The sequence below is a fragment of the Amblyomma americanum genome, chromosome 3 (genome assembly GCF_052857255.1).
Source record: "Amblyomma americanum isolate KBUSLIRL-KWMA chromosome 3, ASM5285725v1, whole genome shotgun sequence".
Taxonomy (NCBI): domain Eukaryota; kingdom Metazoa; phylum Arthropoda; class Arachnida; order Ixodida; family Ixodidae; genus Amblyomma; species Amblyomma americanum.
In genome coordinates this window covers 146,765,732-146,788,868 of record NC_135499.1, presented here as the reverse complement: position 1 = coordinate 146,788,868, position 23,137 = coordinate 146,765,732, and the positions used below count along the sequence as shown (strand labels likewise).

Below are 23,137 nucleotides of genomic sequence, written 5' to 3'. Positions count from 1 at the left end.
AGCCGCGAACTTTAAAAACAGGACTTTTCTCGTCTGAATTGAATATCTCGCAGCTCTATTTTCATGTTAATGTCAATGAAGACTTTAGAAAAAGAGCAGTTCATGACCTGGAATTGTGCTGCATGCTGATGCAGTAAAATCACGATGTTGGAAAAAAAAATAATCGATTTGCGTAGTTATGTCAAATGCGAAATAGGTGCGCTAGCTGTTCGGTTTTCCTTTCGGTTCCGGTGCTCAGATGTTCACGGGATGCCGACCAACTAGAAAAGGAATAACTAACTTTCTGAAGTAGCTAACACACTAATAAAATAACTTACGAATGAGTGCTGAAAATCCTAGCTGCCGGTACGAATACACCTGGCCGCTAGGACACTGGCCTATATTCGGCTCTCTAGCCTGCACCTAACTACAACAGCTTAATCTAAAGACACCTTGCAGTCAAAATATTGCTGCGTGGCGGCAAGCCGAAGGATGAGACGAGATGACTGATGGCAATGAGATAATTTAATGGCCGCTGGCCTAGCGCGAGCGCTCCGTTCCGCGCCATGCCAGCTTCGTCTTCTTCCATTCTGGGCCACCGAGCAATCGTTGACAAAGAGACGCGCGAAGTGGTGACGTGCTTGAGAGAATGGTAGAACAGTAATGACAAAGTGGTGAAATGCTGACCGCCACGATGAAAGAGATGAGCTAATGAGTCTCCGGCCGCAGGTTGCCAGGAGCCGACGGCCGAGACGCTTGGAAGCAACGAACGGCATGGGCAGGGAGGCGGTGTCCTCACGTGTGGTCGGCGTGTCGCGTCGGTCGGGACATAGGTTCTGGTCGCAGCAGCGTCGTCATTTCGTCGTGTCTTGTGGTCGGGACGGCGGACGGGGCTGGGGTAAGCGGCGAGGTCGGTTCAGGTCCGGCGGGCTAAGACACAGCCGGGCGGGGTGGACCAGGTGCACACGGCCGGTGACCACGGCAGGCGAAGGACGCCGAAGCTCCGGGACAAGGATGGCGATGATTCCCCAGCACCTCACACCAGATGTTACGTGACGCAAGCCGATGGAGAGAGGACTACATGACAGATGGCGATGAAATGATTTAATGGCCGCTGTTGTTGTCCTCACGTATTTGACACTGTCACGTCGCCCCCACAATCGTCAGTCCGTCTGGGTCCCAGTCGCCATGAGCGCGTGCCATCTACTCGTCTAGTGACAGTGACGGCTTAATTACTACTCGAAGTACTTACCAACCGTTTGTCTCATTTTTTCTTTTCATTCTGAAGGTCGAATAAAAACTCGCTACACGGGAGAGAGAGCGAGAACTTTATTTGCCCAACAGGACTATCCCGCGCTTCAAGGGTTAGACCTCGAAGGTTGGGACAGTCGAACGATTTCTTGTTGGGCCCGTGGGTCCGAGCTTCGTAGAAGGGTCTCCCGGGCGTCTTTTGGTCATGTTTTTAGCCCTGCCTGGTGACTTCTCACATTCCCATATTATGTGATCTAGCAATCCCTTTTCATTACATGATGAGCATCTGATCCAGCCATATATGTTTGACCAGAACTGGGTTTCGATATGTGTTAATCTGGAGCTTTCTCCACGCTATTGCTTCTTTTCCTAGCTGGGGGCCTGGTGGTGGTAGGACCCTCCTGCTTAGTCTATAGTTTGTCAGATCCCCTTGTCTTGCTCCGGTGGCACTCCTCCAGCCCGGTGTGCGAGTTCTCGGGCTAATTTATGTGCCGCCTCGCTTCCGGGCACGCCTGCATGAGCTGGCGTCCAAACAAGGTGACGTTTTCTGCGAAAAAATTCGACTTTCAAAGGGCCAATTGATGCATATTTTTAATTCATATACTTTTATGCATTTATCGTCACTGTTTAGTTCCTGAAGGTCACGGGACTCAGTTCAAGGGTATAAACTTTCAGTGTGTGCCGTGCGTACCCTGTTAGTAATGGCCTACGGACACATGAAAAAGTGATCTCCCTTTCCTGTCTCCCTCCGTTCCCCTTACCACGTGTAAGGTAGCATACTAGGAATCGCCTAGTTAACCTCCCAGCCTTTCCGTTCATCTTTCTCTCTTGTCATTATTTCCGACGCTGTAGCACACTGAAGCCATAAAAAGTGCTTTGGACCCCATAACCTCACCCGATATAACAAGAATGAAATTAAGATCGAAAAAAAAAACAAATGAAATAAAATTGGAAATACATGCCATATTTGTACGAAATATTTGCATTGACATGGAGTGGATGGCAAATGTAGCAGGTAGGCAGATGACATCGGAAAGTTTGTGTAAATGATGCGCCAAGTGGACATAGCTGGCGCAGGACAGAGTTAATTTGGGGCTGGTGGGAGGAGGAGGAACAACTTTATTTAACAAATAAGAACAAAAGGCCCTCAAGGGTGGGCTCCTTGTCCAAGAGTCCACGGGCCTGGGCCTCACGGGCATGTTTGGCCAGCTGGCTGAGGAGCGACCTGCCATGAGAAAGGGGATGGGTTGGACATGGGGGGAACTGCCATGAGTTGGGGGCATTCTCACAGGTAGTGTATGAGGGCGGCCTTGGCCGCTCCACATGTTGAGCAGAGTGAGAGGGGCAAAATAGTATGGTAGCGATGAAGGAAGTAAGGTGAGATGTAGCAGTTTGTCTTCAGTTGCCACCAGACCGCACTGTATTTTGAATCTAGTGTACGGTGAGGTCGTGGGAGAGAGAAACGGCTGTTTTTGTAATGGGTGGTGATGTGGTGGTATATGAGTGAAGCCCACGAAGTTTTCTGCATGGGTTTGGACGTCCGATCTTCCAGGGCCCAAAGGGATAGTTCTTGAGCCAGTGCATGAACGCGTTGATTACCAGGGATCGAGGCATGCCCAGGAACCCACGAGGGTTCCCTATTGGGTAAACGTGTGTCCTGATGCGAAAATGCGTTGGGCGGTTGGTGATAATGCTTTGCTGATAGTGATGGTATGCAGGCAGGGAGTTCGTGCAGATTTCCGTGATGTTGGGATCTTGTGTAGCGTATATGGGCACCAAAGCGACGGCCACACACTCAGCTTCCGTAGGGTTGTTGGCGTCGAGGGTGGCTGCGGCACTGATGGTGCCATCCTCGTAGGCGGCGACAGCTGTATAATAGCATGGTAAGGTGTGTTGAGCAGCGTCCACTTTAGAGGATGTCGGGTCTGCCTCTGTAGTGTTTGGCATAATATTCAGCTCGAGCCTGCCGTCTGCCCGTGTAGACCGAGGTTATATTTCTGGGTAGAGATTTGATGCGCAGTTGGCCCTGAATGTCAGGTCGGATGATTTGATCATTTGGGCTAGGTGAGCAGATGGTGGGGTCCTGACGAAGATGCCGTAGGAGGTGTTGGCCGGTTTCTCTGCGGGTTAGCCCAAGTATCTGGTTGCTTCGTTGGGCTTCGAGTAGTTTCGAGATTATATCGTAAGTGCCCATTGCGAGTAAGTGATTTGTGCTAACGGATTGTGGTAGGCGAAGCGCTGAGGTAGTCGCCTTTCTAATAAGAACATCAGCATTGTCTTGTGCTTTGGTGAGCAAATGATAAGGAAGGTGATAAGTCAAGTGGCTAGTGATGAGGGCGTCTGTCAGGGTTTCCCTCTCCAACAGGCTGTGGTTGCGTTGGCCACTGCGGATAAGGCCCGCAATTTTTTTTGTTTGCTTGTCCAGAAGTTGTAGAGTGAAGGCCGCATTCAGTGTGTCCTGTATATAGAGGCCAAGGACCTTGAGTCTATTGACCAGTGGTATGTAGTCGTACATTCAGAGGTGTATGTATGGATCCCAGGGAAGTGGTCTGATCATAAGCAGTGCCAGAGGCCCTTATCCAGCAGTGAACGTAGTTGGGATGATTATGGTAATGATGAAGTTAATGCTAGCACATTCAAGCTTACGTTTTATGGAAAGCAAGGAAGAATAAAGAACATTTGCACCCTCCCTTGTGCCTACTGGGAGAAAAGCCACTGCTCCCTTGCACCCGTGTGCACACGCTTATGCCTGTCCATAACTATGGGACAAGCTTCTTGGAAAGAGTAGATAAAATAAGTGTCTTGGGAATTTGACTTTGCAAAAGCAAAAAGCTCCAAAGCTTTTCTCATCTCTAAGAAGTGAATCACAGCAGTAGCCACATTGTGCCCTGTGAGAACACCCACTCACAAGCCCACCTGCATGACATGAAAACAGACGGTGCAATCTCAAAAGCACCCACTACTGGGCTTACGCAGCCATGTAGAGCAAGCCTGCCTGGGAAACATTACCAGACAAATGTGAGAGTTTTCAAGTTGTAGCATACTATGGTGATATTGTTTACCTCCATGTCTCACATTCAGCCATTGCTGTAAAAGCTATATGTCAGCTACTGTGCAAGTGATACTTATCTTTGCGTCAAGATATTTTACTAATTATTCTTTAGTGCAAAGCCTTCTGAGACTCTTTGGTAGGAACTGTCGGCTTAAAAATGGCATGAGAGGTTTGTTGCCTGTTAATAAAGATGTTTAAATGAGATCGATAAATTAGAAAAATGCCATTGGGGTTGGTATGCCCATTGTATGGGGTGCAGCAATTGTCGCAACCGGCACGTTGTCACAGAACACAATCCATAACTGAAATCCAGTGCACACCGGGGCTAAAATATTCAGCTGCACAAAGTACATTCAACTCCCCATATGCATGATACAGCTCGAGGAAAGGATAAAATACCTGGATATCAACTAGAAATTTCAGTGTACTTACCGACAGGATTTAAGTAGCCAAAATAACTGCAACATTCCACAACAATGTGCCTCTCAGCTGGTCTGTAATTTTGACACATTGATGTAACAAAAATTTCATACCACCTTCTGTTTACCTCATAATACATATATATGGCACAGCCCATTCCAGAATGTGCATTTCCGACTTGTCCATACTGCAGCCGAAGAGAGCAGGACTTTGTAGTTTACTAACCAGCATTTTGCATCCACATTCTTTTCCTGTTGGATCATGGCCACGAGCACCACGACTTGCTGGAGTGGAGCATAGCTAGCTCTGCATGCAGACCCTTAGCTGTTCTTGTCATTTAACAGCCACCAACCCTTGCGTGCCATTCATAGTAATGCAAAAAGAAAGCGCCACCATTCACCGTCCTCCTTACACAGTAAGAGAGGAGAGTGCATCAGCAAGTGTGCCATCAAAATATAAGATAAAAAAAGTATGGTGTGTTGCCTTACAACTGGCCAAGCTGTAGGAGTGTTGCTTGTGCTTCAACGGACGGACGCGCTGCTTTCCTTTTCATCATGCCAGTGCTAGCAATGGTGAAAAGAAGCAGTGTTGAAACCCTAAGAGAATGAGAAATGACAGTTGTTATGAGGTACATTTCAGGGCCCCTTTAGTAACCACCTTACTCAAGAAATTTAAAGCTCATGCAGAGAACCCTCATTTCAGCTGCATGTTATGAGGCTATTAGTACATCACTTGTACCTTTTTTTCTTAATTTGTTAAACAAAATTTCGACTTCATATATTGTGCTTTATGCTATGCACGCACAAGAACAGTACTGGGTGAAGTGTCCGTCATCTTTCTGAATGCTTCCATCTATTCAGTCTGCAATGCTTTCCTGTTTGGGAAACAGGAAACGAAGACCAGACCATAATCTTTCTTAAAGAACAGAGGTAAAGGAAAGGGAAGAGCGGCATAAAAGGGAAAGAGAGAAAAGAGAAATGCGGTCTGGAGCAAGCCCACCAAGCTGAGATGCGAGCGCTGGAAGTCGCAGGCCACCGCAGCAGAGGCCTAGACACCTTGAGGGCTGCCGAGCGCTGAGACCTCAGTACAACATGGCGCCCGTCCTTCACCACCAAACACAGGGCAAGGGCAGTCGCACAGTGTAGACTTTCCACCATGAAGTGAGGCTGCTCAGCAGGCACATTAAATAATTATATTAATGCACTTCTCATGAATATAAGCAGTGGTGGGTATATGGTATTTGGAGCTTCAGCTGCATGTGGGCTCTGACAAACACCACAGCGGATGGCTCCGCATTGGTTTACACCACCTGGGATTCTTTAACAAGCACAAGCATTGCACAGCACACGGGTGTTCTTGCATTTCACCTCTAATGGAAAGCAGCTGCTTAGGCCAGGATTCCCTCCCTCAACTTCAGGCTCAGCAGCTGGGCGCCCCAGTCACGAAGTCACTGCAGCAAGTATCAATATAAGCAATGACATATATGCCATATATTAATCTTTGCTGGTCAGTGGTGTTCTAAATCTGTTTTAAAAAAGCATGCAGTTATAATCGGAAGTAGACTAAACAGAAGATTGGAATTAAAGTGCCTGCCACAAAAATTAGGGGGACACTTAAAAAGCAACTGCATAGGTTTTAGAAACCTATAAGCTTAAAAGGGTCCAATGCGTGAAACTTGCAGGTAAAGCATGTTAAGTCTTTTTGGGCTAGCGTTTGAAATTATGATTTAATTGCCGATTAAAACCGTGATGCCCTTCAAGCTTCTCCGCAGCACAAAGCGCCATGTGGAGGGTGCGTGGTGACGTCATCGAATGTACCGGTACATTTCCAACGCATAAAAGCTTGTTTTGCTTGAAGGAAAAAAACAAACGCCACTGAAGGCAAAGCCCGCTGAGAGTTGTTTGGCAGTATCAAATGAGACATGGAAATGTTTGGTTCACGGCAGTTGTAATTTGAAAACTTACCTTCTATGATGTCATGCCAAACTTTCAATCATTTCTCCGGTGCTTTGAGGAAAAGCCTAAAATTCAATCATCGATTATGTCATTATTTTAAATGCTAGCGCAAAAACACTTGGCATGCTTTACCTACAGCCTTTATAGAATTGAATCATTGAATATCACGGAATGCTCAAAAAGCGGTACTGTTGCCCTTTAAGGGTATAATGTGATAGTGTTAATGGTTATTTGCTAATACATTTCTTAATTAGTACATCTTTCTAATTACACACACTCAATAGAACACATCAGTAGGCTTACTAGACCATGTGGTACACAAGACACATAAGGTCTGCTTTTAAGCAAGTCGAACGAACATGTATCAATGACTTGGGGGTAGCGTCTGACTGAAAACCCAAGGGTCATGGGTTTGATTCCAAACAAATTGCCCCAGTCTTTTTTCGGCGTAATTAATTTACTTTATATCTGTACATGTCGTAACGACATTTCAGTCATGCTATGACCCTACAGTTGCAATTTAACTAGAGTTTGGATCATTTTCATTCCATAGCTTAATGTTTGATGTGACAACCCTCTCGACCAACTCTGAATTAGCGTGACAACGCACGTGGTTTTTCCTTCGAACGTCCGCTCTAACGCTTCCGCATTAAAAATGAACTGCAAAAAACATACAGCACAAGAAATATTGTGCCCAGAAGGTCACAAAGTCACTTATATCAGTCTTTATTAGTATTTGTTCTTACTAGATAGAGCGAGAATGGCTGCGTGGCCTGAAGGCCATAAAACAAACAAGCATAACCCAGCAGTACAAACCAACACACAGTGTCACCAATGTGTCAGCGCCATTCACTGAGCAATCCTTTCAGAGACTCTACATTTGGCACTCAAATTCAGTTTTTTTTTATAAACGCAGCAGTTTTTCTTGATTATTATAAAGTTGCAGTTACACAGTATTCAGTACCCTCTGAATTTCTGAGGCATGCATAAAAATTCCTCTGTAGTTTCAGTGCAGTGCACCATTCTATGAAATTTCAAGATTTTATAGCTGGCGCTTTTTCCAAAAGCTGCATTAAGGAAACCTTTACGACAGTGTTACTTGCGTTCTCTGCGGCCATAATTTCACTGCGTGACAGTTTCTTGCAAGCAAGAAACACGTTTTAGCCAACTGAATGCAGAAAATAGACGTATCAAAAATCATTTAATATTAAGAACCACTTCAACTTATCGCCAATTCACGTGCGAAAAGTTGCCTGGCACGATTAGCACTGACTAGCTCTGCTGTGACTAGTCATTAATGCTTTGTATTTCTACATTATCCTTTCAATGATCTTAGTTTTTCTGTGTTGGTTCCAAACCAGAGGAAGATATTTGATGCAGAATTTCTGTCTGTGTTGTTGAAACAGCCAAGGGGCACTGATGACACTTGCTCAGTCTCAATGCAAGAGAAACATGCATGTTTATCTGGCGTAAAAAGACCATTCCAAACAGGAACTAGAATAAAAAAAATGCTTTCCACACTGCAAACCATTGGCTTTCATTTAGAAAGCTTGAAAAATAAATTATGCTGACATCTGTTCAGGCACACACTTATTAATTCATTTGACATGCCTGGTACAAATAAAACTCTTGGTCATCCTGCTTGACCTTTCGCAAGCAGCCACTTGACAACATTTTAATGATGATGCTGACCATTACTGCAGGACCAACCGCATGAGACAATAAATCATGGTGCCACACTGTGTGATGCCTTCACACGACGAGCTAAAATGTGCCGAGCCACTGTTGCCCAGTTCTGGGTGTCTTGAAAATTTTGCCTATCACCTGGTAGCAAATAACATGGCTGGTAAATAGCTTCCGATCGATTTTGCAGGCAATATCATTTCTTCGGTGCGGTTTCTGTGGAGAAGCTGCTGACACTCGTTTCATACTGGCCTATGCATTGAGAACAGCCCAGTAAAAGCCTTGTAGTAATGCAACAGGCAAGGTTGTGGTGGGACACATTTCTCACTCATTGCTGATCATAGCTGTAGTTTGGCACAGCCGCATAGTTTCCCTCGGGCCCTTTTATTTGATTAAAGATGCAACATATCACAAAAGATTTTCATTGATTTTATCATTCTTTGCACCGTTTTAATGTCTTAAAAGCAGGGCACTAGTGCAGTTCTACTCATCTTATAATGAGAGGCACCTGAACTTTGAAGCAGCCACAACCAAGCAATGCTGAACACATGCCGCTCTGCCTTCAAGCCTCATCACTTTATGCGGGTGTACCAGTGGTAGCGAAAAGCAGCAGCCACCACTATCCTATGTCACGTCACAAAGAAACATTGCTGTATGCCATTACCGCTTAGAACATTTGTCAAACTTGCTCACACAGATCAAGTGTGTCAGCACACATTTATAATTGCAGACAGCAGTGTACACGGCTGTTTATGCTGCTGTTGTAACTGGCAGTTTGCACAGCCAATGCAACACCTTGTATCTATCTAAACTTCAGTAGACAGCCACTTTAGCTAATATTGCAACAAGAGTTTCAATAACTTGCAATGATGTAATTATGGGTGTTATGTTGCTAAACCATAAGCACAAATTAAAGCAGTAGACCCACCAACACTGCTGTCAGGCAGGCAAATGTCACTTTCAGCTAGTGTCGCAGGGCATTATTGTCATATGCAGCCGGTAATATAGGAGCTTTTCGACACATATCATGCAGAATGCAGTCAACTTAAAGTGTAGCAGACTGTCTTCAATTAGCTGGCATGTGTAGCCCAGCACTCAGCGAAAATTGCAGCACTCAAAATCAAGGATGTTTATATATTTTTTGAGGTAATAGTGTATTTTTGCTGCTGTAAAGTGCTTCTATAATGAGCTTGCTAAATGTGAACAAAATGCAACACAATTTTGCTTGTCCAGGAGCTGGGTGCACTATGTACTGGTTATACTTGTAATGTTTAAGTTGCAGTTAATGCTGTTATTTACTATAAAAAAGGAATCATGGTAAAAGCCACTCTATTTGTGGTTTGAAAATTCGCAAGTGCTTTTAAACTGTCAGCGACATCTATTTGAAATAACGCCACACCAGCAAAGTGACACTCACAAGCCAAAGTACAGGAGCAGAAAGCGACACTGAATTTGCCCGCCCGATTCGATGTACCTCTACGATCCGAGACGAAGCTGCAGTGATGAACCGATGCGCAGCTCACAGCAACACTTGCGCGCAAGGATGAGTTACCCAGTCAGGTGTACGTCACAATGCATTCAGTGTGGAAGAAGTTATGCTTTCCAAGACACATACAAAAATAACATGCCAGCAACTGTGACACACATTTTGTACTATTTTGTTGGTAGAGGTAACAAGAGTTTCGTTTTATGTGCAGCTGACGAAAGCCTCACCTCTGAAATACCTCTTACACCGTCACTAAGTTAACTGTTTTATTCTGTCTGCCCCTTGCACCCAAAAATATATTTCCTGTTCTTTTCTGTACATTCAGCAGTAGAAAGCAATGCAATACAATGCATACAGAAATGAAAACTTCATTTAAACTGTTCATTAGTCCAGTGCCTAGTGCCTCCAGTACCCTGTGCCACCATCAGTGTGCGGGCGGTACGGGACGCGGATGCTGTATTGCTCACCACTGTCCACCACACCCGAGCCGTTAGCCTGCCGAAAATGCGGCCCCATGGGCGCTGGTAGTCGTATACCAAGTCCACTTTGTTGAGGAGGCATGCCATCGAAGTAGCCGTAACTGGGAACGCTCTCTCCACTAGGCGCCCCGTACCTCCAGCCGCTTTGCTCATTGGCATGAACGCCGCTTGCTGGCTCAGCGTTGAAGCTGTAGTTACCATAGCCGTCGTAAGTTGTTGGGGCTCGGGCAGCGGCTACAAGAGGCTCGCTGCTGGAGCTGCCGACTCCTCGGAAGTCTCTGACATGTCCCTGCCCGTCAGCGCCTTGGAAATTTGAGACATACTGCCCGTCAAAGCGTCGGAATTCGCTGGGATATTCCGGCCTGTCGACACGCTGGAGATCGCTGACATATTCGTCCCTGTCGAAGCGATGGCCGCGGGCGTTCTGAAACTCCTCGATTGCCGTCGTGGGCGCTATGCTCAGCTTTTCAATCATGTACTTGCACACTAGATACCCCGTCCTATTCACGCCGTGCGTACAGTGCACCCCGATCAACTTGCCGTCGTTAGCCGGGTCCATTACGAATGCGTCGACTGCTCGGAAGAAGTCGTTCACCACATCCGCGCTGGGTATTTGCTGGCCGGCGCACATGATCTTCGCGTGGTTAACGCCACGACTGACTAGAGCCACGGGATCGTAGTACCGGTCCGTGCACGTCAGATCAATGACGAGGCCTAGGCCGTAAATCCGCTGCAGGAGTAGGTCCGGCGTGAAACGCCTGTTGGGTGGCAGACGCGAGCATATCGATTCGCGAAGTGGCACCTTGAAAGCGATGAATCGAGTTCCGGGCACGATTCCGCCGACGTCGTTGTAGTCTAACCACCGGTCGGGAACGGTTTTTGAGCGGCCCATGTTGAGACGAAAAGCTGAGCAAGCACGCACGACAGACCGAACACGAGCCAACGCGGCTGACGCGGCCGCGAGGCAACGAAAAATAAAAAGGGCGGATGCTGATCAGGCCGTCACTAGGCGGTGCGCCGCGGTTTCGTATTCGCGATGAGTTTCGGTTTCGCTTTCGTGGTGGTGGTTTTGTTCGATGGTGTTGTGCATTGTTTGCTTCTGAACGTTATTCAGCTTCAGTGCATACTCGTTTTTTACGATGTTAACAACACTACATTCTGGGAATCTTTCGAAACCACTTAAAAGCGTTTTTTTTTTAACTCCGCATTGCGGAAAGTAAAATTTCCCGTGTATTGAACTTCCGGTGGGAGCCCTCCCACTACGCCATCCCTCACAGCACACAAATTGGCCCCTAAAACTCATTAGCTTGACTGCCGCTAATATGAACGAAGCAAAACTACTGCTTATTTAGCCTCAGTATGTAAAGCTTCTTGCGTATATAAAACATCTGTGTTACTTTTGTGTCTTCGCTATTTTGTGGTTGACACTCCCTACTTTTCCGCGTGGCTGTTTCGTTTTCGGTTACTGTTACTGTTTACTGTTACAAGTTACTGTTTCGCGCACTGCTTTCCCAGGAAACCAACTTACTCTGAGCCGCTATATTGTCCATCTGTAGTCGTGCCTGCTCTTCCTATGCGCGTGAAATTCGTATGCCTGGACATTTCTTAGTGGTTTACGCTCTAAACTATTCATTACCTCAAATATTAAAAGATGACCTTTTATTACTACACAGTGATGAAGTTTCATTTTATTGATACAAGGGCAGCTCTCACTGAAGAGCGCCATGACACACGGCATTTTTCTTACACAATGTAAAGCCAGAGACCCGTTTTCCAAGCATTTCATTGCAGAGAAACCGAGCTTTGGATATGCTAAAGAGGTGCTTAAACGAGCAGTCGTGTTTATCTCAACGCTGTTTGTTTCTACAAAACGCGTCTTGGTTTCGTCGGTCATTTTCTGCTACTGTTGAACGCATATATATCGAACCCGGATATTTCGAATTAATGGCTATATCGAACACACAGATTATCCCCTTGAAAATCCCGTGTAGACGTATAGGAAGCTCAAGCAGTTTATCGAACGCCTCTGCAGGAGCCGCTTCTCGTAACGTTAAAAGCCGAGCGTGGTGTCAACTGTCATTTTTTTTTTCAAATGGGGCGCTCCTATCTTCCTCCCGCGCGTGGCCTTGAGCACCTGCTGTCAGCGCTAGCGCTGTGAAACCACGTGACGAGGTGGACGAGGAGTGTGCTTGAGGGTGGCCTTCGGTCTCTTGTACTCATTTTGCACACCACATCGCGTTCCTCGCCTGGCGGGCTTCGCTCACTTCGCTACCAAAAGCATGGCAGAAACCAACTGAACCTTACTTTTAATGAGCGATTTCTCCTTTTATAGTCTACTGGTTACAAGATTAGACATCTTATGGTAGGCAGTGGCTAGTTCCAAAGGACCATCCGCTGCGGTTCCGATGCGAAGCAGGTTAGCCCCAGCAACGTGCGTTGCCAGCACGCTGGCTTTCGGCACCTCACTGCAAGAAGCACGCCAGGGTGCAATGTGTTCTTGGTTCTATAGGTTATAGATAAGATTACCTATTTCGATTTTTTTGTATCGAATTATCGATATATCGAACTATTTTGCGATACCCTTCGAGTTCCACATATCCGGCCGGGTTCCACTGTATTTACGAAGCTTGACAGGCCGTCGGCGTTTTCAGAGCTGTATTGACACCGCTGTGAAAGTTTTTACCAATTGTTTCCGCGTTTGACTGATGCCGTCATTGTGTACTGTACATTATTTAAAAGTTGTCACTCCCTTTTTTTTTTTCTTGCGCTCGAAGGCTGTGCCCGAGATCTGTGCTCATTCGTTGCATTTTAAGCCGTTGTGGTCATTCCGATTGTTAGTAGTTCTCTGTTTAGTAAACAACATATGGCTTTTCGCGAATTAACGTGTATGCGTCATCTGTCCTTCTCGTTACAGAAGAAGATCTGTCGACCGAGGCTACCGAACAGCCGAATGGAGACATTGCCCAGGTATGCCACCTGTTGCATCCACTGAGTAAATATCGCTCGACGCTCTCCAATCCAGGCCCGCATGTGTAACTTTGGCGCCCCACTCTTCGCGGCTTATTCCTACTTGTGATCGATCCGCCTTAGCAAATGCGTGGCAAAAAATAGCAAAAACGATAATTGCAAAAAATGCAAGCTTGCTGATGGGGAGATACGCGGACATATATTGATTTTTATATCGAAATATTACGATATATGAAAAAACTACGTTCATCAACTATTTCCCGCTGAAAAATGCGACTGTCTAAAATTTGTGGATATGTCAGAAGCCTGCTGAGTGAGTGAGTGAAAACATTTATTGATTTCCAAAGGGATTCGCGGATCGAAGGCTCCGTCGTCTTCGTGCTTGTGCCGGCGACTAGAGTCTTCTTTCAGCAAGGGTGGGCCCCTATTCCAAGGCTCCACTGAGTCGTGCTGCACCGGTCGCGTGCTCTATAAAGGCCCTCTGGGCCGTGAGCTCGCTGCTGGTGAGACGGCTCTCCCATTGCTCCGCACTCGGGTGTTTGTGTTTGTGAAATGCCTCGTTACGTTCGCATTCCCATGAGATGTTGAACAGAGTCTGCAGGCATCCCAGGCCCTGTTCAATTTCGCCGCATTTTTCGCATTAGGAGTGACATCTCTGGCGTATCAAAGGAGACGGGAGGGTACGTTATTGGTACATATAAAAAGCAGTTATTTAAAAACAAGTTCTTCTAGGTGTGGTTGAAGGCGATTTATCTCCCGAATACCTGCGCCAAATCAAAGATATCATTGCGAACCTTCGGTTTGTGAGCGTACGAGTAATAACACAATTAACTGCCAGAACTTTCGGTGTAAAAACTGCTGCACTGACGCTCGTTGAAATGAGAATGCCTTATTGGGAATAAGACCGTGCTATTTCTTAAAAGAATCATACCTTCCGTCACTGAAGTGAAAGCTGTACATAAGTTATAACCAGGGAACGTATTCTTGAAGCTGTTAGCACGCTAGAACGATATGCGGTCTTCCGCATGCTGATCTACCAAGATGGCCGCAGTCTCGGGTGCGAGCCGCTCACGAACTTTCTTCAGTGTGAAGGGCATACTGCCCCTGAGTATCCGGAGCCGGCTGTAGCCTCCACTTCGATGCCGGCAACTTCTGTGGTCGAACATAAGGAATTTGATCAGAAACGCACGTCAGCCAGAAGGCAGCACGCGCGATCGAAACTATTCCTGAGCCCTCCACTACGGCTACCTCTTTCTCCTTCCACTCCCACCTTTATCCCTTCTCTTACGGCACTTTCCGGGTGTCCACCGAGATATGAGACAATTACTGCGCCATTTCCTTTCCCCAAAAACCAATTTTCAGTTAATAATAATAATTGGTTTTTGGTGGAAAGGAAATGGCGCAGTATCTGTCTCATATATCGTTGGACACCTGAACCGCGCCGTAAGGGAAGGGATAAAGGAGGGAGTGAAAGAAGAGAGTTTTAAATTGCGGAAACAACGCGTCGCGAATGGCCAGAGCCGGATCTTCGGGCTTCTTTAATGTAATTATTTTTCCTCTGTAATAATAATAATAATTGGTTTTTGGGGAAAGAAACTTTATGCCCCGAAGCAATAAACATCGCTTGAAAAAAAATGGCGCAGTATCTGTCTCATATATCGGCGGACACCTGAACCGCGCTGTACTATTCCACTTTTGTGGTGCGTTGCGTCTAATGAAATACCGTGGCGACAGCGGGGGAATAGTATCGCCTCATCCTGCGACGAAGGGCGAGAAGAGTAGGACTGGAGGAGAATTGGAATCAAATCGTTGTACAGCTGAAGCTCGTTATAACGAAGTTGAAGAGGCCTGGCGATTGCTTCGTTATAGCCGTAGCTTCGTTATAGCCCGTGTTGACCGAGCTTCCAAGGGGAATCTTCATTCCTCCTTTATATTCATATTTCGTTATAAACAGTTTCGTTATAACGAGGTTCGGCTGTATTGTTCCGGCCACGGTGTCATCCTTAGGTTTGTCGCGCCTGCATCACGCAGTGCTCGATCAGTTGTGGCTTCGGCAGAAGGCGGGCTGTCGTGCTTCGGAACATGAGACGTAGGTGGCGTCGCGAAATCGCAACGGAGTGTACGTTACGGCGCTGCCGCCCGCCAGTACGCGTTTCCTGCTGTCTCTCTCTGGGGACTTGCAGCACAAACCCAGCCGAGACCCGGGGCCTAGACGCGCCACGGCTCGTCGAAAATGCAGGCACCGTTCCGCTGAGCGCGTTTTGTAGCAACGTGTAGCTATAGGGGACGTGGAAAAGAATCCGGAAGGGAACGCTCCTCCCTCGCGAGGCTGACGGCGCTTCCGGTTTGGGAGCCGTCTCGCTACGTTTTGCCTTCAGTGATAGCGGTCCTCTCACTTCGTCCGCTGCCTTCCCTTTAGTCTTCTGGGACGTCATTTCTTCGCTGGGGCGACCTCCATCTCTGTCCTACTCGGAGAGAGAGGGAGAAAGAAGGCACTATTTAATGACCATAAATTGCTCTCTCGCTGAGAGGGTCGAGAGTGTTTTTCTCGGCTTTAGAATCACGCCGAAACTGGCCAATGTGCTCCCGGAGACCCGCCTTCGACTTCACCACGCCATCGATTTTTTGTTGTGCCTTGCGTAATCTTTCGAGGACCACGTTGATTGTCGCCAGTTAGGGGATGCAGTTTTACGCCCGGGCAGTTCCGCCCCTGCAGCGCTGCTGCCGCCTAGAGGCTGTGGCAAGCGAGAAGACCAGTCCTCTTTGCTGTGTGCGGATATTGGGAGCTGGGAACGCTCTTGTAATTCCTTCCACTGCAGGTCACAGCTGTTGCTATGCTGTCGATTAGCGAACTCGGTCAAGCGACCTTTGAAGTAGCAACAACTAATACGCTTGCACGGTACTTCATCGCCGTGCATTGGTGCCACTTTGGCCTTTGTCTTCCCTTTCTTCCGGGCGCCGCCATCCCATGCACCGCCTATGGCGGCGCTACCAAATTCGGCAGTGTACGGCAGCGAGGTGCTGGATGTTTGGGGACTGGCAGACGGAAAGGCCCATAAGTGTCTTGGACGAAGGGGCCGTATAGTATTGTAAACGGCCAGAACCGAGGCTGCAATGCCTGGACCCACGTGTGTCCCGATTGATCGAGTTTTGTACGCGACAAACTCCCCGAAACGTGCACTCGCTCGAACGTGTTAAGTCCGCCAAGTTCATCTTACTGAATAACAGCAGTAGTAGTAGTAGTAGTAGTAGTAGTAGTAGTAGTAGTAGTAGTAGTAGTAGTAGTAGTGGTAGTAGTAGTAGTAGTAGTAGTAGTGGCAGTAGCAGCAGTAGTAGTAGTTGTAGTCGTAGTAGTAGTGGTAGTAGCAGTAGTAGTAGTAGTAGTGGTAGTAGCAGCAGCAGCAGTAGTAGTAGTAGTAGTAGTAGTAGTAGTAGTAGTAGTAGTAGTAGTAGTAATAGCAGTAGCAGTAGTAGTAGGTACCTTCATTTTCCGACAAATGCAGGATTGGCTTGCTTCAGCCTATCCGCCTAGACGTCGGCCTGGAATCCTTGGACCCGGGCGGCGTTCTCGGCCTGTCGGACGATTCTAAGCTGAGTCTTAGAGTCTGAGCTGTGCGTTAGAGTCTCCAAAAGATGCCCTGTCATATGCCCTGTCATAGTTTCTTTGCGTCTGTCGTATGTTTGAGGACAGTTCCATGCAATGTGTATGAGATCTGCCCTGCCCTGACATAACCGACATCTGAGAATTCTCCCGTATACCACTGGCTAAGACTAGCTGGGTTCGGATAAGTCCTCGTTTGTAATCGTCTCGAGACGTTTTCCTGATTTTTATTTAATTTCCTACCTGCCGGCGGGTATTCTACCCTTCTGAACCGATAGTGCTGCATGATCTTTTTCTGCAGCTCACTAGCTTATCTCTACCGAGAGTGTACTGTGGGTTTGAGCTTGCCTAGAAAGTAAGGCCGCATAATAATAAAAAAGTTCATTTGAACAAGACACAATCACTACCGCTTGGGTGGAGCTCAACATCTATAGAGATATGAGGGAAAGCTCTAACTGTCCCTTTTAAGTGCTCGCTGTGGTGGCGCTGCTTTCAGGGCATGGGAGAGTGCGACCCTCTGCACCCTCAGCAGCCGTCGCAGCAGCAGCGCGGCAAGACCGTCTCCGGCACGGGCTCTTCTTCGTCCAGCGGCGGCGACGGGGACGCGTCCTCGTGCGAGCTGCGTGAGGTGGCCAGCCAGTTCGTGAGCGACCTCATCCACCGCGCCCGCGAGGTGGCGCAGCGGCAGCAGTTCCGCATCGACGAGGTCGACGAAGAGGAGGAGGAGGAAGACACCCCGCCGCCCAGGAGGCTCATAGACCTCACCGCGGGACCCGTCAAGGCACGCATCCCATTCGTAGTACTGAGTGCTTTCGGGTATACTGCGGCGTCGAGAAACGTCTACGACAAAGTAGGCACTGTATTGCCAGTCCCCATCGTTCCCACAACACCGCCCCCGTCTTTCTGTGCCGCTTTGTTGTTTCTTATATTGCTCCAGTACGGGGTGTTGTGCCGATGCTTGTCAGCAATATTTTAAATTAGGCTTTTGGAGTTAAAAGGACATTTACTTCTGCATAGTTTTCTCACTGATGACGGACTTCAGAATACAGCTAAGACGTTAACAAGCAAGCTGGTTTACTTAAACGCAGCAGGTGATATTGTAACTCTCACAGATAGAGATATATAGTCCGCCATTAGTAATAATCATATCAGATACGAGTCCCGTCGTCTCTGAGGAGCCATGCTCCGCAGGAACCCTGCTCACGCGCCATATCGAAACCTCGTGACTGAGCGCACGCAGCTGTGTGTGCACCAGCCGAAGCCACGGTGTCACGTGCTCTATTCTCGCTCGCCGCTCTCCCTGGCGGTGCGAAAAGGCGCAAGCACTCGTCTCTGTGTGAGGCGTGCTTGTGTTGACCAAGCATAAAGATAGGTCAATCCCCGTGTACATATAGGTGTCGCTGCGTGCGCTTAGCATGCCCTCCTCAGCCTTTATTGCGGTGCTAGCGTGGCGTCGAAGATGGCTGGCCAGTGCAAGGTGATCGAGATCATGACTCTCGGTCTGCGCCATTGGTTTGATGGCCTCTTTGGTGGGCATTTGCCGCCCCACGGAGCAAGACTATACAGGAGGTGAAACTCCCGTCTGCGCGAGCGAGCGCAGGCGACCAGATAAAGTCACAATTGTATGCGCCGACGGGGACGCATGCAGTGGCGGCGCCTTGCGGCGCCTCGTAATCAGCAGGGGGAAAAAAGAATGCAGCGCCCGGGCATGCGCTCCGGCGGCGCGCGCTCAGAGCAGACGAGACGGGTGTTTGCTTCAGCGGGCACGCCGTGACGTTGTATTTCAGTAGTTTCTTTCCAGGCCGCCAGGCGCAGCCTGCAGGATAGTGGCGCCACGGTCTTGTGACCTTTTCTGGTCGCCGCAGACGGCGGAGTTTCCACTCCTTATAGTCTTCCTCCGTGGCCGCCCCCTTATTCATTTGTATCCTAACATTAAAGAGTGCACATTGTTCGTTTCTTTCTTGAAAAATGTAACCGCTGCGACGTTACCTGTGTCGATTATGTGTCCATCCGCAGTGTGGGCTTATCAAATAACTCTCCGCCATCTTGTGGACGGGGTGTCGCGCAGACGCCGCCCGAGATCCAGGTGGACCTGGTGGGTTCCCGGACGCCCAGCCCGGAAGAGGAAGTGACGTACGTGGCGCCGGAGCCGGCGCTCAAGAAGAAGGTGGTGGTGATCCACGACGAGCCGTCCGAGAGCGAGGGTGACTCGAGCGGCGGGGCCAGCCCGGACAGCTCGCCAAGGGCCAAGCTCATTGCAGGGCCCCAACAGTCGCAGTCGCAGCAGGACTGCCAAGACGTGAGTCGCTTCCCGCGCTGTCTGCTTTTGGTGACTTCCAATCGCAGAGTTGGAGCACTTCGGGAGCAGCGTTTCCTGCTCTTTTCGGAGCAACTGTATTCCAAACGCAGATCTGAGGCACGGATCGCGTCTTCCAATCGTAGACAGGGAGCGGTTGCCGAGCCGAGATTGCTCCGTGGAGCAGTCGGGGCTGCTCCGCCGAAATCGGCGGATCCGACCGGAAGTTTGCGTGACGTTCTTTTTCAGCGGCGATAGCGGCGCCCTACATGCTCTGGCCAGACCAAGTGTACTCCAATCGCAATTTCAGGTCGCGCGCTCTGCGCCGGATTCAGGCGCTCTGTCACAGAGCGTGCAGACCGCTCCGTGCCTGCGATTGGAATTCACCATTTGTCTGTATTAAACGGTTACAATTCAGCACGAATGAAAGGAAATGCACGCGCGAGCGCCGAGAAAAGTATTTCATAAGTCATCTGCACTCCCCCCCCCCCTTTTTTTTTTCTCCCTCGTCTGTTTGCTCTGAGTTTTATGAAACAACTCCAGCTCGGCCATTTCATAATCCTCTTTATTTCGAGCTTATTTATTGCGTTGCGCCGGCGACTTCTTGGTCCGAGAGATTCGATGCTTCGCTAATTTCCTGAATTTTTAATAAGTTCGGTAGGTGAATTTCAGAAAGGATTGATTGGGTTGTAAAGGCGTCATTGCCACACAGGAGCGAGCTAATGGATAGGTGAATGAGTTATTATTGTCCGATACAAAGCGAAGCACTAAAGGTTAGTTGCCGAGTTCAAGGACTTTGTACGGACTACTCTGTTGCGAAGACACTTCGCGACTAGGCGGTCTGGTTTAAAACTCGTTTACGCTTACTTTTCATGGAGCATTGTCTATAAGGAACTAGCTCATCCGTCTACCAATCAGCTCGCTCTACCTCTCAATATGGCCTGCCTGGTTTGAGAAATTCAAGAGCTTGTAGCTTGTACTGAAACGACGTGACGCTTATAATTTTTGTCTGCGAGCTTTAAAATATTTCGGCCCACTGGTGAAGTCCTGCCAGTCCTACTAGCCCAGAGATGCCTTGCTATTCAAAGTGCGGTTGTGTAATGCGATGCTATACGTATAGGTAACACTGATCAACTCCCTACAGCGTTACGTGGAAACATTCGCGCGTTTCTTTGTCGATGCGGGTCTGTACCGCGAGAATATGAAACCGTGAAAAACGTTTCGTAAGTATTTTAAGTTCCCTCTCTGTGATTTTCAGCATTATGCTATGAAAAAAAAACCAAAAGAGAGAGGTGCTGTGAGCCAAGGATATATGAGCTATGGCGACTACGGAAAGTGCGAAAACGACATCTGGTGAAGGAGGAAGCGTATGCGCATACATAACATGGGATATCGTTCGAGGCATGCAACTCTGCTGCGTTTCCCTTGTCCATACTTTTATAGTTTTTTTTTTATTTTCTCATCCTACGTACGCTGAAGCTTGATGTAACGGCGGCTTCGTCACGCTGAGGGTGACTTGCCTTTTGTGTTGTTGCCTGTTACCTATACAGTGAACCGATTCAAAAGCCATCAAGCGTAAATGAAAGAAGAAGGGGGGGGGGGGGGGGGGGTAAAGTGGAGTAGAAGCAGTTTCAGCTTTCACGTCAAAGGTTTGAACTGACTCAAAGCGCACTGAAGCAGATTGCTCTTGCAAGCAGACGGCAGTGTTATGGAGTAAAAAATCCTGTGCTCCTCACGGCTGCTTTGATTCCTGCAGGAGCGCATCAATGCCGGTTCGATGCAGCCTTTGATGATATCAGCCTTTAGCTGCTAGCTTATGTCGGTTTAGTTTGGAGGAACTTCTTTCCGGGCGATTTGGTGCATGGTCGTTATTAAGAGCGAGTTGCGCGCACATAAAAGACGTACACGGGAAAACGATGCTGACGGAAAGAGTCCTTAATGTTTTCCCGTGTTCTTCTTTTATGTGCGCGCAACTCGTTCTTAACGTTGTCAGTTCAGCAGTTTAGTTATGTGATTGCCTTCATATAATCTTAACTGTACTCATTTGTTGAAGTGAAAAGGAAAGCACCTTTATTTTTATTCTCCCTTGTTGTACCGACGGATGTACAGTATTGATCAGTATGAGAGGGAACAAACTTTTCGCGCAGAATAGCGAATTTTCTGCTTATTTCTCTATTAAATTTGAGAATTGCTTTTGGATATATTATGCTCCAAGAACAAAACTAGTTAGAAAACCGGAATGGTTGTGCTTGCCACGCATAATTGTGGAGCAATCCGTAAATAAAAGGACAAACATTGTACTCCTTCGCATTGCTCACGACTGCAGATTCATTAAACAGTCATTATTGCTATAGCAGCCCTATTGAAAAATGTGTACAGGTTTGAATAGGAGACAAATAGGATTATGGCACATTTCGTTTAACATTATAGGATGAAGCTTCCAAAGCGATTCAGCCTTTGAGTGACTCCTTAGTGGAGGGCTCCGTATAACTACCATTACCCATGGTTAATTACCGTGCACTTACATCACACTGTGCATGCAAGACGTGGGTTCGAACCCGCCCACTATGGCAGCACCTCGGTGGAGGAAAAATGTGAAAATTCCGTGTACTGTGCATTGTTAGTGCCCGTTAAGAACCCCAGGTGGTCGAAATTATCCGGAGCCCTGCACTACGGCGTCCCTCATAGACTGAGCCGCTTTAGGTCGTCCATCCTATAAAGCCAAACCAGATGTGCCACAATCCTATTTGCTGACCCGTTCAAACCTATATACATTTTTCAGTAGGGAGGCCATGCAAATAAATACGTTTATTCCTTTTCTTTTTACTTCGACACCAGAGGAATGCAGTCAAAATGACACGAATGCAATCGATTGGTGTCGTTATAAGTAAACTCTTAAGGCTGCTTCGAAGCGACCTTGACGTGTTCCAAGCCTCTGTGTTCATAAGTAATAAATAATTAATAATTGGTTTTTGGGAAAAGGAAATGGCGCAGTATCTGTCTCATATATCGTTGGACACCTGAACCGCGCCGTAAGGGAAGAGATAAAGGAGGGAGTGAAAGAAAGGAAGAATAGGTGCCGTAGTGGAGGGCAAGGATTCTTTTCTCTCTCTTATTTTTGTCGCGCACACATCTATAAGGCGTAAAGCACTGAGTTTCCAAGCCAAGCCCTCCGGCTTTGTATCTCTCCTCTCTTCGTCTCTATTTGTCTGTTCCTTTTTTTTTCTGTTCCCTTCTGACTATTTATTCCCTTTTCTTCCCCACTGCTTACCTTGGGTGCTCTCCCCTCGTCTCGTGTTATCCTTCCAAGCGAATGGATGCTCTGTAATTCATCCTTCCGTATCGTTTCGTCATATCTGCCATCTGCGTTTCCCACCATCGCCAGACGAGGTAATCTGGTAGCTCCCAGTGTGCATCTGTTCTCGCTGCGCTACCTGTTTCGCCACGTTGCGATTTCGGGAGGCCACGAGACGTGTTGCAAGCGTCTGCCGTTTCCTCCCGATATCAGCGTCCTTCTTTCGCCCTTCCCCTCCCCAGATTGCCAGCCTCAAGAACGACCCCGAGCTCCGGGAGTTCGCCGTCGCCTACATAAAGGGCATCCTCGAACAAGCGCAAGTGCTCGCCCAGGAGGTCAGTGATCAGCCCGCCCTTGCAACACGTGTACGCGCGCGTCGCCCCCCCAGTCGTTGATCGCGTTTGATCTCGTTGCGGCATAATCGGAAACCTGGCCACCGTAAACCTTTATCTAAATTGAAGTTTTCATTGCGTTGTTTGGTTTTAAAACTGTATTTGCGAAGACAAATCGGAATAACCGTACTCCTCAACGTCGACAGATTGAAGATTTGAACTGCTTATGTTACACGAAGGGCCGATGCATAGGTCACCGGTAAGTCAATTCCGAAGTGAGGCGTGTTGCTATTTTAGTAGTGTCTGCGTTTTTTGCTTGCTTTCGCGGCAATATGCTGTAG

General features: G+C 47.8%; 2 protein-coding genes across 2 annotated transcripts in view; one reads left to right on the top strand and one right to left on the bottom strand.

Moving 5' to 3' along the window:
* Positions 1 to 23,137, top strand: part of LOC144125124 (uncharacterized) — a 99,125-nt gene that overhangs the window by 61,045 nt on the left and 14,943 nt on the right. The window contains exons 2-5 of the mRNA XM_077658230.1: positions 13,220 to 13,272; positions 17,370 to 17,654; positions 18,942 to 19,172; positions 22,707 to 22,799. Of these exons, the coding sequence (XP_077514356.1) occupies positions 13,220 to 13,272; positions 17,370 to 17,654; positions 18,942 to 19,172; positions 22,707 to 22,799 (662 nt within the window). The remainder of the gene's footprint in view (positions 1 to 13,219; positions 13,273 to 17,369; positions 17,655 to 18,941; positions 19,173 to 22,706; positions 22,800 to 23,137) is intronic.
* Positions 7,367 to 11,280, bottom strand: LOC144125120 (RNA/RNP complex-1-interacting phosphatase homolog). The gene has a single exon (XM_077658224.1). The coding sequence runs from the start codon at positions 11,195 to 11,197 to the stop codon at positions 10,223 to 10,225; it is 975 nt and encodes a 324-aa protein (XP_077514350.1). The 5' UTR covers positions 11,198 to 11,280; the 3' UTR covers positions 7,367 to 10,222.